At 45.3% G+C, this 13,551-nt stretch overlaps 1 protein-coding gene across 6 annotated transcripts in view; it reads left to right on the plus strand.

The window, feature by feature from the left end:
• Window positions 1-5,230: 5,230 nt before the first annotated feature.
• ITGB8 (integrin subunit beta 8) overlaps window positions 5,231-13,551 on the plus strand; it is a 50,159-nt gene continuing 41,838 nt past the window's right edge. For 3 of the 6 annotated variants that reach the window (XM_074900390.1, XM_074900391.1, XM_074900392.1), the window contains exon 1: window positions 6,340-6,524. In XM_074900390.1, coding sequence (XP_074756491.1) covers window positions 6,395-6,524 — 130 coding nt within the window. In that variant the 5' untranslated portion in view covers window positions 6,340-6,394. Of the gene's footprint in view, window positions 5,250-5,897; window positions 5,947-6,339; window positions 6,525-11,801; window positions 11,829-13,551 lie in introns of those variants that run through there. The other 3 variants (XM_074900394.1, XM_074900395.1, XM_074900393.1) reach the window with 3 other exon arrangements.

The raw sequence follows: 13,551 nt of genomic DNA on the forward strand, positions 1-13,551 counted from the left end.
ATACCTTTTTCAAGTACCAGAGAGGAAGGTAGGAGACCGACAACAAGAACAAAAGGAAATAGGTGGAGGAAAAAGAAAGAAAATCACATGGAGTGCCAGTGTATTGTGGATAGTTTCAGCTTGCAATAATACAAAAATTGCCTGATAAAAGTGTGTGACTGTTGCTGAACTTCACAGTAGCTATTGCCCCTCTATAGAAATGAAAATGCTATTTGTTTGTCACAAACCGTCCTCTGAAATGTGTTTTTTTCAGAGGAGTTCAACAGCCTTAGTGTCTGTGGGTCTATAGCTACATCTATCAAGAGGAAAACGGCCTTCACCCATCCTCTGTGGAGCTGGAAAACCATACAATCAGCATCAAAATTGTAATGACTGTTTTGGGGTGGGCTTCAGTCCTTTGTGAATATAAAACTAAGTAAAACAATATGCTCTTCATTCTCTCTTAGTGAAGGAAAGCAGGAAAATGGCACAAAGATTAGTAACATGGGGTCTGGTCTTCAGGCAAAAGTCCCACTGAAATAAGGTTAATGCAGTAACTTAACTGGTTTACTGTCCCTCTGTCCTATTCCTCCCTGAAATCAAGACACACTGCCTGTAAATCTATGATGTAATATCTGGAAAATATTAATGACAGCATTTAGAACCCCAGGTAAATATTATACTTTAAAGACAGGCCACAAGGGAGCTCTTCTGTCTGAAGTCAGAAAGGCTCTCAAAGCACACCCACATGTTTGTTTGACAAAGGGAAGAAAACACTTCTATCTGAAATACCAGTTCCGTCACATAAAAAAGCATAGTGGAAGTACTGAAAAATCTTAGTGTAACAGTGTTCTTTAAAACTCTGCATGTGACAACAATTAAAATGTTCTTCTTTCAGAATACATCTGTTCAACTGAATGTACTGCTGGGGTTTTTTCAGTAAATACTTCCAGAAAGAGATTATTAGAGCATTTCAATAAACAACCCTAAGATTTGACTACTTGTTACAATACATGGTTTGATGCTTTTGAGCATTATAGTTGGACTATATTGATAATCTCTTCTGCTTGCTCATTTCTAGAAAAATCATCCCACTCTTTCTTAAACAGAGGTTGAGGGCATCTTCACTGCGGCCCCCCTCAATGCTAATTTACAAGTCAGCTGTCTGTACTACAGATGTCCTAGGACAGGAGTGTCTGTACAGAGTTTAAAGCACTGGTTTTGACCTAGTAACCCCTAAACACACTGATACCTTCTCACCCAAGAAGCCAGCTGCTGTCTCCATCTCAAACAGTGTAAGATGAGGATCACAACTGCTGGATGACCATTTTGGTTGAGAATCCATCTGAATCACTTTTTTCTCACAATGGTATGAAATATCTCGGGCTTATTGTCTTATAATGCAAAGTTCTTCAGTGGGCTTCTGGCAAGCACTGAAGCACACAAGGTCAAGATCTGGGATTTCTAGAGGACTGCCTACTCTATTTTTAATATACAAATTTTAGAATTCAATTGGTTATGTAAGAAAGGAAGAGAAGTGTACCACTGGAGTTTTGCAAGTAATTATCTACAGAAAAGCAGAAAGGAGGGAATATTGCTGGCACTTAGACCACAAAAAAAAAAAAAAAAAATCACCTTATAGTTAAACCCATACAAATAAATGATGAATAAGAGCAACAGTTAAGACATAGTGCACAAGTCATCAAGCTGAATGTATTGAAAATAGAGGTGTTATTCCACCTGTCTCTGCATAACATCGATCAAACTGTTAGGATCAAGAAGATAATGCAAAAAGATAATGCTTCAGATGTTGCCAGATTGTTTCATGCAGGCCTGCTGAAGCAACTGAAGTTGCAAACCCAACCAAGTTTTGTAAACCAGCATGAAATGCCCATGTGCAATCAATGGAAGCCTTCATGAAAAATGAATAGAGTATCAGTAACTTTGGATTATTGCTTTTCCTTAAAATGCACCATTTTCTCTTTGTTCCACACACATCACAAAGTTCAGTAGCATGGACGGGTAATTAAGGTAGGCATTAATGAAAAAAATAATGAGAAATATCATTTTAGAGAGTAAATACTCTATTTTAAAAAGTTGACATGAGAAGCAATGTGCATTGTTTTAATATATGATATGGAAATGCATCACAACTTTGTCAAAATGACAAAATTACATTTTGTTAAAAATTCTGTGTATTGCACGGGGCAGTTGAATTTTATATAGAACTTTATTGGATATAAAAAACAGCATAGGTGGATTGTTCGTAGTCTGCACTGCTGAGGGAAAGGCCTGTGATTCCTTGGCAATCTGCTTCTTGGGAACAGCTATTGAATTTGAACTGTTCCATCATTTTAAATTGATGGGTTATGAAAGATTTGCAAAATACACTGACTCCTTTATATGAAACAGATGCAGTTTAGATTCAAATGTTGTGTAAAAAAAAGAACCCAAGCTATACCAAATGCAACTGTATCTGATAGACAAGCATGTGATCCTTTCATTTAGTTACACAGCAAAGAAATACAATTTGCATGTCAGTGGGACCAAGTGAACCCACCAAATCCAAAACAACTACTGTACTCCAGCAAGATTTTTAAATTATTAAAATGGGCAAGTTGGAGGAACTGAAATTAATTTAAGTATACCAAAATGCTTTCTATGGGGATTTTAATCGTGTCTAAGATGCCATGATAATGTAAGAAATCACATGACAGGCTAATGAACACATAATGCATTTATCATTTTTAAAAAGTTTTGATATTAGAAGTTGTAAAACACCATCACTCTTCCCTCTGCAATCTTGGTTTGGACTCTCCCCCATGAAATGGCACATCAAAGATGGTTGGAAATAATTCAACCAAAAAAGGAACGTGGGTTTTGTAAGAAATGCTTTGGGTTTTTTGACCAGCTCTAGTGAACATTTTTAAAACTGTTTCCTGAAAAGAGAGGGTATTTGCCAGCTCTGTGATAGACAATTATATTTTGTTTTCAATAAAGCAAATGTAAATGTTGGAAAGAAAGTACAGTTGTAACACATCAAGGAACTGGGTATACATGTAATAGAAGAACACACTTTCCACCATAAAAATACGTAGAACAACTTAGGTTGGAAAAAGTCCCCGGAGGCCCAACTAGCCCTCTGCTCAGAACAGGTCCAATTGGATGTGGCTGCTCAGGGACTTGTTCAGCTGAGTTTCAAATATCTCCAAGGACAGAGATCCCACAACTACACGACTTCAAGCATTCATGGCCCTGTAGCTAGTACAACAGATTGACAAATTCAGTTCCAGTGGTTTTAAACTCCTTGTTAAAAAGTCTCTTATGTGACCGTAGATTATTCAGTTTCTTAATTTGTGAAACTAGAATTATTATTCAGATCTTCTGCATAATGTTCTTTGAGATATGGCTTACTGCATTGTAAACACTGTCTAAACAACAATATATTCAAAGACGCCATCTCTGAAAAGTAAGTATCTTTAAGTCTTTGGCTGTCACCATAGGAGGAATGAAGCTAAATAGGGAGAAGCTGCATGTTACATAAACCAGCAGAATACTTTGAACAGTTACAGCGGCCTCAACTGATGAGTCCTCAACTATTGGCACCTTCAGCTCTTGGCTTCTTTGTTACTGCTGATACCAGTGACTTTTACTATTCAGAGTGCATAGTTCTCACCCAATATTGAAATACTTTTCCTCAGTGTTTAAAATAATAAATAGAGTATGTTCATTTTGGTTACCTTATTCTTAGATTTTATATTCAAAATTATCAATTTTTTGTTCCATGTTAGACTGTGCGTATTGTCTTTCTGCCCAGAATGCCAAATCCTTGGATGTCATTCTTATCATGAGTAGTGCACGTAAGGACTCTGTTTCCTATTTGTATGGTGAACAGCCTATGCTTCGAAATTCACAAGATAAATCATGCTGTTGAGGACAAAGCCGTTTTCTTTACCATGCTTACGAGAATTTAAGTTTTGATCTGATAAAGAGATTCATACAGAATACATGCATATGGTATTAGCTGTATTGTTCCTCCCATCAGCACTACTTAAGACTATGCAGGTGACAATCCCAAAGTAGAGAGAACTCACTTTCAGTGACTTTTGCTTCTGCTGGGATTTTTTTTAAAGATGTTTGCTTGAAATTCTTTATGCCTCACCCTGGACCCCTTTTTCCAGATACATTTGGATCTCCCTGAATTTGCAGCATCATGCCCCAGGGGTTAGACATTGTAGTGTCGAATAGGACTAAACTGAGTTCACCTGTCACAAGTGCATCTCATTTCGAAGAACAGCACCAACTGAGCTCTCATGGGACATACGCCTCAACACCTACATAGTTTGAAATTGTGACCTCTGAAATCACAGAGCTTTTAGGTCAAGAATGTCACAATATGTGAAGTCACGTAGATGCTAACCCTTTATGTTACCATCACTGCATATGGCTTTCTCACATCCCATATCCCCATTTGGGCCATGCTGCTTGAGGAATGACACTCAATGTCTGAAACTGGGGATTTCTCCAAAGATGAAGCAGAAAGCTGATACGGCGTTTAAAAACACCCAAGACGGCTCCATCCCCGTCTCTTCCTCAGCGACCTTGAACAAACCCAAGTGTGCGTTCAATTTCTGACCTTTGACGTGCAGATGATAAACCATCCTTATCTCAGCTTCGGGAGGCTTAGCACAGGATCGGAACATGCTTCGGCAGCCTTTTCATTTGCCAAGACTGTGAAACAGCACAGTATTTACACTGCTTGCATTTGCATGATTTATTAACGTTGTACCCTGCACAGGCAGACTTGGACGCCGCGTCGAGATACTACTTCGGGATCGTGCACGCACTGACATCTGTTCGGTAGGAACAGAAATGAGGCGATGACACACAGCGATGGCCATGGCTGGCGCAGTGTTCAGCCCAGAGGCCCCCAGGCCGGCGGCCGGCTCCCCTACCCCCGCGGCGGGGCCCGGGACCCGGCGGTGCCACCCACCGCCTCCGCCGGGAGCGGGGCCCTCGCCGGGAAGGCTGGAAGATGAGCGCCGGGAGAGCCGGGGCGCGGGGCTGGGCCGGGCGGGGCGGGCGGGCCGGAGGGCGCACCTAGGCCCGGCGGGGCTTTCCGAGCCCGCACGGCGAGGTACTTTCCGCCCGGCCCAGGGCACGGTTAACCTTTGCGTTTACTCCCACTTCGCCCGAAGGGGTGGAAACTCCGAGCAGAAATTACTCGGGGAGGGCGATAGGAGCGATAAAAGGAGGGGAGGTACTTTGAGGTAACGTGCAGTTACCGGCGGAGGGGGGGCGGGGAAGCGGTTTGCTGGCCCGTACGAGGGCCCGGGCGCGCTCCTGGCTGGGGGCGGAGGGACGCCCCGGGAGGGGAAGGGGGCACGACACCGGAGGCGCTTCTGAGGTCCGGGCGCAGCGACGGGGGCTGCGGACGCGGGGGTGAGGGTCGCCCGAGCGCCCGGTTGCGGCGGCCGGCTTCGCGGGGCGAGAGGCCCGAAGCGGCGCGGGGCGAGGGGCGGGCGGCGCAGTTCAGCGCCGGGCCGGGCCGGGCCGTGCCCGCGGCCTTCGCCCGCCTCCCCGCGGCGGCCGTTGGCGCGGCCGGGGCGCAGTGGCGGAGGGAACAATGGGCGCCGGCAGCCGCCGCCGAACAAAGAGGCGCGGGCGGGCGCAAGTGACTTCACCGCCGAGCCCGGCCCCGCCCCCGCCGGCGCAACCGGCCTCGCTGCCGTCTCCTAGCAACCGCGGGGACCCGCCGGCCCGGCGCGCACGGACCGCGGCGGGGCCCGACGGCTCCGCGGGAGGCCCGGGCGGCGGCGGCGGCGGCGCAGCGCCGCGCTCCCCTGCCCGCCCCCCCCCCCCCCCCGCCAAACCGTGGCCCCGCGGCGCGGAGAAGCGGCCCCGGCGGCGGCTCGGGACAGCGGCGGGCAGCGCCCACCTGGCAGCGGCGGCGGCGCCCCGGCGGGGGTGCGCGGCGGGGGCGGCGGGCGGAGGGGGCGGGGACAGCCGCCGGGCGGTCGTTTCCCTGAGGGAGGTGCGGGGCCGCCGCCGCTCCCCGCGCGGTGCGAAGTGCTTCCCCGCGGCCGGGCGCCCCTCGCGCGCCGGGCTGGAGGCGGATGGAGGGAGCCGCTCCTCGCGCTCAGCCGGGGCCGCGCCGCCGCCGCTGCCGGGGGGCCGCCCCTCGCGGGGCGCGGGGGCGCGGCGGGCGCTGCCCCTGAGATGCGGCGGCCCCCGCCCGCCCCGCCGCCGCCGCGTGCCCTACCTGTGCCGGGCCCGCCGCCGCCCCTCCCCCGCCGCCGCCGCCGCCGCCGCCCCCGCGGGGGCCGGGACTGAGCGCGCCGCGGCGCCGAGACGCGGCCCCGAGGAGAGGGCGAGGGAGCGGGAGCGGGAGCGGGAGCGGTGCCGGCCGCGGCGCATGATGTGGGTGCCGCTGCTGGCGTGCCTCACCGCGGGGATCGTCTCCGTGCCCAAGTGCCAGCGCGGCCCCGGCCCCCTCCTGGGGGCGGCCCGGCTGCTGGCGGCCGTGCCGGGACTCTGCCAGCGCCGTAAGTTGCCGAGACCCTCGGGCTGCTCGCCGCGCCCTTGCCGGGCCGGGGCCGGGGTCGGGGTCGGGGGTTTTGGCGCGGGGGCCGGGCGGCGGCGGCGGGGGGCCGGCCCGGGATCGGCGGCTGCCCGCGGGGCACAGCCCTGGCAGCTGGGGCCGCCCGGCGCCGCGGGCACACGGGCGGGGGATACCCGCGGGGGGTGGCGGGCTGGGGCGCCTGGCCCCTGCCCCCGCTTCACCCCGCCGGAGAGCGGCCCGCGGTTTCATCGCCCGTCCCGGGGGCGCCCAGCCTTTTGGGAGCCGTGGCAGCTCCCCGGCAGCGTGGGGAGCCGGCGGGCAGCGGCGCGCCCCGGCGGGCAGCTGGTCCTGCTTTGCCCCGGCGCCCTCCGCAAGCCTCCGGGGAGCGGCACACAGACCCCCCGGGGCTCACGGAGCGCGGACGGACAGTTCTCGGGAGTGGAAACACTCGTTTTCTCATCGTTTACATGGCATTCGGTGGCAGGGTTTAAAACGGATAGTTACGGGCAGACCGCCTTCTCTTTGCCTTGGGGGGAGCGGGTATGCTGACAGTTCCCCGGGAGCTACGGTCCCGGCGGTGGCAGAGGCTCTGGTAAATGTGGGTAACCCCTCGTATTGTGGAAGGGCTTCCCGAAACCCCGGGACAAATCGGTTTTGAGGCATGCAGGCTGAGAGGAGCTTGTGAAGATCTACCTTAGATCATATAGCCGTTGATCAGACAGAGCTATCAGGTTAGTCAGGTATTTCATAAAGGATCTAACTTGGTGGTCAGAAAAGCAGATCGAGTTGTCAGTCACCTCTCCTGATTTTATTTTTTTTTTTCCCCTTGTGGAATAATTGCATATTCCAAGTTAAGGCCTGGAGTTAATTTAAAACTTGAACAAATTTAAAACTAAAAATAAGATTTACAATGGGTTTCTTAAAAATAAGTAACAATGTATTAGTCTTAGGTTCTTTATTGCATATGTGACAAATTCATGCCTAATTCAGTGGGATTTGCCCAGTGCTATTAAAAACAATGGAATAATTTGTTAACTTTCATAGGATAATTTATTTTGCTTTTTTGGCTTCATATTTTGAATTCAAACCCAAACTAAATGTCAATAGGAAAAATAAAATATAATATTATTAAATCTCTTATGAAACATGACATCTTGTGTTTAGTATCCCAGATTCTTTTTTATGCAGTGTAACTGAGTTGAAAGGCTAATTGAAACTTTATGGAGAGGATAGTTCTGTGCCTGAGTGCAGTGCTGTGCTTGCTCATGAGTGCAGCTCCTGGGTACACGCTAGTGCAAATAATCTTTTGGAACAGAATGCCATAGGGGAGGATCGTGCACAGGGCTTTTGCACCAAAGGGCACTTGCTCTCTTTGTTGTGCTTGATAGTGAAAATATACATGGGTGATACGTCATGGGTTACGTGCTTATTGTGACAACAGCTCCCAGACTGGGCAGACTGTAACTCAGATAGACCTTGTTTTTTCCTCTTCATTTGAAACCTCTGCTAATACATGAAAGCTGAAAGTCACACTGAATTCTTTCCTTCATACATAATCACTTTACAGGCTAGAGCCGCAGTTGAAGCTAGAAGAGTGTTTTGGTTTGTTTCTCTGTGAATGAACACATTAATTTTTTTCATTATGATTATTATTGTTATTGTGTGCCTCTTGCTTTTGGTTGATAGCGCTGTCAGCCAGTGCGGCACCACCTGGATTCTTTGAACTTCTGCAGTCTGCTCTGAGAGAGACTGGGCAGCAGCTCCGCGTACAGCTATTTGGCAGCACAGCTTTATTGAAGCAGCCACTCCTCTTTGCTTCTTCCTTGACAGGGCTGGGCATGGAGAAGAGCATTGTGCCAATCCTGTGCCATAAGCAAGTTCAGTTTATTTATGTACAGAGTTGGCAGAAACTGCATATCTGTTGCATAGAACCTCCATTTCTAAAAGAGAATTAATATGAAATGTACGTGGAACTCAAGTTTATTCATTCTTGTTGGAGCATTTGTGGCTCTTCTAGTTGAAAAATGGATGGTTTGACGCTACCTGAGGTATTTGTTCTGCAGACTGCAGTTTGAGATGCAAGTTACCACTTGGGGATAAGTAGAAGGTAGAATTTGGCCCTGGGTTTGGAGTTGCAAGGAGCGCGAAAGGAAGTCTCGCAATGCTGTAAAGTTTCAAGTCCCAAATTAAAGGTTCTGTGAGCTCAGATAAAAAGGTTAGTGTTGCTGCCTTCTACAAAGGGTCCCTTGTTCATTAAGTCTCACCAAAGGAACTTTGCAGTTCACAAAGCCAACTAAAACAAATACCTGACATAAGAATGAAGCTAGTTGCATAGTGGTTTCTACAGATCCCAAGGTTATATTTGAACACTAAAATCTGACAGACTCCTGCAGTTGTAAACCAGTAAACTGAATAAAAGCTGAATTCTGCAGCGAGAGCATGTGTATGCATTGTGTTAACCAGTTGTGTAAGTGCTCCCTTCAGTGGAGACAGTCCCCTTTCCTTGTTCAGAAACCCTTTGGTTTTTATCTGCTGTATAAGCATATGGAATTTGTACATTTAAATACTGAGGAATGACTGATTGGTCAAGGTTAACAGAGGACATTGGTTCAAATCTCAGCAGTGTCTCAAAACCAGTTTTTACATATATTAAAATTTGAAACTAAGGTGTTTGGTGCTCTTAGAAATATCTAGGTAGTCATTCCTTTATGAAGCTGAAGTAAACATGATGCACAGGAATGGGATGGCATGAAAATCTTTATCCCTGATTTAGGAGTTGGAGAACAGTCACACAATTCTGTTACGTAGTCATGGTTGACAAATCTCCTGACCCTTTAAAAGTTGGTATTTTAAGTCTTCTTTAGTGTGTCATTTGGAAAGATGTTAGGGGGGTTGGGAAAGTAGAAGATCTGTGATCATGGCAGGGACAACTGTTAATTGATTTATCCCAATAGCATAACTTCTCATGCCAAACAGATTCAGTAGTGTTCCCTCATCTGGGTCTTTGATGTTTTGCCAGTCTTGTCATGTCAGATTCTCATGTGTGTTCCCTCTAGTTAGAAAGTTTCATAAGTCATTACTGGTTTACTTCTCAAAGGAATAGGAAGAGTCATTCAAACCACCCATGGAAGAACTGTTTTTGAAGAGAGGTGGTCAGGAAATGTCCCTGCACACAAAAAAAGGTCTGAAATAAATGAAACATCATGATAGTTTTAACTGGTGTTTGTCTGTTGATTTCTCTTCTGTGCTGGCCCCGTTTGGGACTCAGTGGAAGAAGCTGTGTTGTATGAGATACTCAGCACTGAGACAACTCTGCTTTTCCTAAGGCTTAAAACAATCCAAGAAGAAGAGAAAACCCATTTTTAATTTCCTGAGTCTGCGTGGGTGATCTGCTCCCTAGGGGTATTGGACCATCTTTGTGAAAGCCAACCTGGGTGTCTGAGAGGGCTCTAAATTGCAGTTCCGAGGAATAGCGAGGGGGAGGTTTGCTTGTCTGCACATTGCCCAAGGAGCATATTATGCCAATGGTATGCATAAATTTGCTTTGCAGATGGTACACTTCTCATAATCTGTTGCAATTTCATGTCTCTTCAGGGGTTTTATGTGGTGGGATTTTTTATTTTATGGGGTTTGCAAGTTGAATGATACTGGTGGTAGCATTTATAGTTATTCACACTGTTTCCATGCTACAGATATTTGGGATGGGGTGAGACTGGGAAACGAGGAGATGGGCAGTTTGCCAACAAGAAGAGCAATAACCATACTCCTGGTGCTCTGGGAAGGTTGTCTCTTTGTCATTTAGGACATGCTGCTCCTGAAGGAAACCATGAAGTCAGCCTGAAGATTGCACGAAGCAGGAATACTCTGCATAGCAGTTTGAAGAGGCAGTAGCTTCTTTTCTGGTCCTTAAACTTTCAGGGGTTGAAACTGCAACAACTGAGCGAACAGGAATTATACCCCATTAGTCAAGAGACCTGAATAAATAAACTTGATTTTGCATTAAAGTACAATCTGAGCATCAGAAAGATGTCAGATTGTGAGCTTTATAGAAGCTTAAGAAAATCTTCATCAAATAAGACCTCATCTGGTTATATATTCAACAACAGGACATTAAAACATCAGATTATAATCTCCCTTATACTCCACAAAATGCATAAATGCTGGTAATATTTTTCAAGTCCCTAGAAGAAACTCCTGATGACATGTCCATGTTAATTGTGTCTTGAACTTGGGACAATTTGTATTAGTTATCTACAGTAGGAGGTATGAGAAGAGAACCATAAGATAGTATATTTACAGATTGTGTAAATTGACTATGGGCTGCTGGTAATTTATCCAGGCTGTTTGAGAAAGTCAGATTCCTCATTATTTTTGGGAGGAAGTCCTTAGAAGCTAGGGATCTCACTTCTTTAGAATAGGCCTGATGTAAGAAACATTAGCCGTATTGTACAAATAAAATCTATACTATATACATGTATTATTTGATTTCTCATCAATGTACATTTTTAAAACTGCATATAGCAATACCATACTTTTTTGGTATTGGTATAGGTGTATCTTGGGCAGTGACTGGGATTTAATGAGTTCTGTCAGAGGTAAGAGAGACAAGCAGAATGTTTTCATGTCCTGAGGTTTAAAGTGTGCTCGGTGTTCTTAAAATACATTAATGACACTAAAATCATATGTTATATTTTCAAGAATCATATATGCGAACTATCCTGTGCTTTTACTGCAATCAGTAGTACAGACATCTTGATATAAATCTGGCTTCTCAAGTTGAATGTACTGAAAACAAAATTCTGGAGAAGAATATTGATTCCTCTCTGTTAATAAAGGTTTTGGGGTTTTTAAATTAAATTCTTCAAGCCTCAGTGTTTCTGTTTCTACTTATGTCCCCATTTCCAGCAAAATCTGTCTTCAGAGCTCCTGTATGTGTCCATTACTAATTGCTGACTTCTGTCTAACCAGAGGAAAGATGTAATACTTCTTTCTGATCAGCTTAAATAGGCGTAATTTATGGTGGACCAAGTAGGATATGGTCTGTTATTCTTCTCTAAGCACTTGAATTTTATTAAAAGATTCGTTTTTTGTTTTTATTTTGGCAGTTTACATAAATGGACTTGGGCTATTTAGTTTAGCTTTTGGGAAGGAAGTGGGGCTCTAATGAATTAGTTCACTGTCCACTGTAATGGAACCTTTCTTCAAGAAGAAAAGAAAACTTCTTGCCAGCCATTCAGGATTCCCCCTTGTTCTGGTGGCAGAACAAGAATAACCCCTTGAGCAAAATGTAAGTGTTTCAGGATGATTGGAATTTACAGCATTAGAAAGCTGCCAAAAAGGCAACTTCTAGCTGAGGCTATATTTGCGTAAATTCAGAAGTTTGCAAAGCTCATAATTGACTTTTTTCTTCATATGTTTCTGTGCTTCCCATGACTTCATTGCCATATGCCTGCAGCGATTTCTGCCTGCTATTACCCATGGTGACAGTAATGAGTCTGAAGTATTTATAATTAGCAAAAGATACTAAGACAGAGATTTTAACTGCAATTATTGGAGGAGGAAAATTCTGTAGCTTCAGACAGGCGGACTGATGTTCCTGGATATTGGATTTTTATTTTTCCTTCAGGCCCCTTCTCTGCCGACTGACATGGGAGTTAACAAGCAAGTTGTTATCAGCAATATTTCCTTGGGTTCAATTCTTGAAAACTCAAGTATTTTTGGTATTTTGCTGTTGTTGTAGCAGTGTTATGAATACAGCTGCATGATGTGTGGTGGCATCACTAAAGTAGTCCAAGTCTGATTAAACCAGCAACTGTCCTTTCCAAAATAAATTCTGTTCCTTCTTGGTGTTCAGGGGAATTAGGCTAAGTGAATTCCGCTTGTTCTACTGTACTTAAGAGGACAATTTATTTCCATTTCATGTCTGCAGGGTGACAGGGGTTAGTACTGTCCTGAGGACAACTTACTTCTCTGAGATGAGAGCTTCTTGCTGGAAAGCTGAACTGAGGTCCCATCTTCTTGCACAAACAAGACTCCCAAGGAATAAGGAAACTTGAGACAAATTATACTCTGGCATAAATGATGCAAAATTACCTAAATAAAACTGATGACATCACCAAGCATGTTCTTCCAACCTAAGCAAAACTGTTGGACTGCATTTTGCTGTCAAAAATGTGGCATTACTTCAGAACATTAAATAAACCACTACCTGTTTAAAATCTAGAATTTGCGTGTTTGAAGGCTGTCCCTTACAGAGCATTTAAACTGCAGCTGCAAACCATACGCATATGTAGATACTTGCAGAAGCACAAGCAGGAGCTTGTATTTAAACAGTGTATATGCACCAATAGTTACAGTTCGTATGCAAGTCTGCATATTTTATAGCCTGTAGTCATATTTTGTGTAGTCTTTGCCTCCAGATTATAAAAACCTAACAGGCTTATATAAACTTAAAAAGGACGTTGGCCAGTGACAGGTGGGATTGGGTTTTGGGGTTGGGTTTTTTTTAGAATGTTTGTGAACAATGCATGTATCTCCTTTTTGAGGAAACTAATTTCTCACTATTCCCTTAGGAGATCTTTGCGTTCATCCATTTTTGATGAAAGCACTGTAGTTTAACTCACCTTTGAAGAACTTGTAATTCAGCTGTTAATCATCAAGTGGGATCTTAAGAGTTTTCTGTGCTGTTATCACACAGTTAATTAAAATATGACATCTAACTGTTTCTGCGTTCGAAGAGCATAAAAGTAACCAAAACAATTTAGAAGAAACTTCCAGACAGTTTTTACCATATTCCATTTATCTTGGGGCCAGTAACCATGTTTGAAGATTGAAGACTTAATTTAAAAGAAAAGTACTGAAAATAACAAACACAGACACTTTGTAGTCCAGAACGCAATAGCATTTCAAAAATAGCCCTGATTAATAAATGCTTCTCCCAAACTTGTGGACTACATACTACAAGTCCTTAAGGGGACTGGTGGTTGTCCTCTCTGATACCAGTCTTAGCT

This window comes from Athene noctua, chromosome 2, assembly GCF_965140245.1.
Source record: "Athene noctua chromosome 2, bAthNoc1.hap1.1, whole genome shotgun sequence".
Classification (NCBI taxonomy): domain Eukaryota; kingdom Metazoa; phylum Chordata; class Aves; order Strigiformes; family Strigidae; genus Athene; species Athene noctua.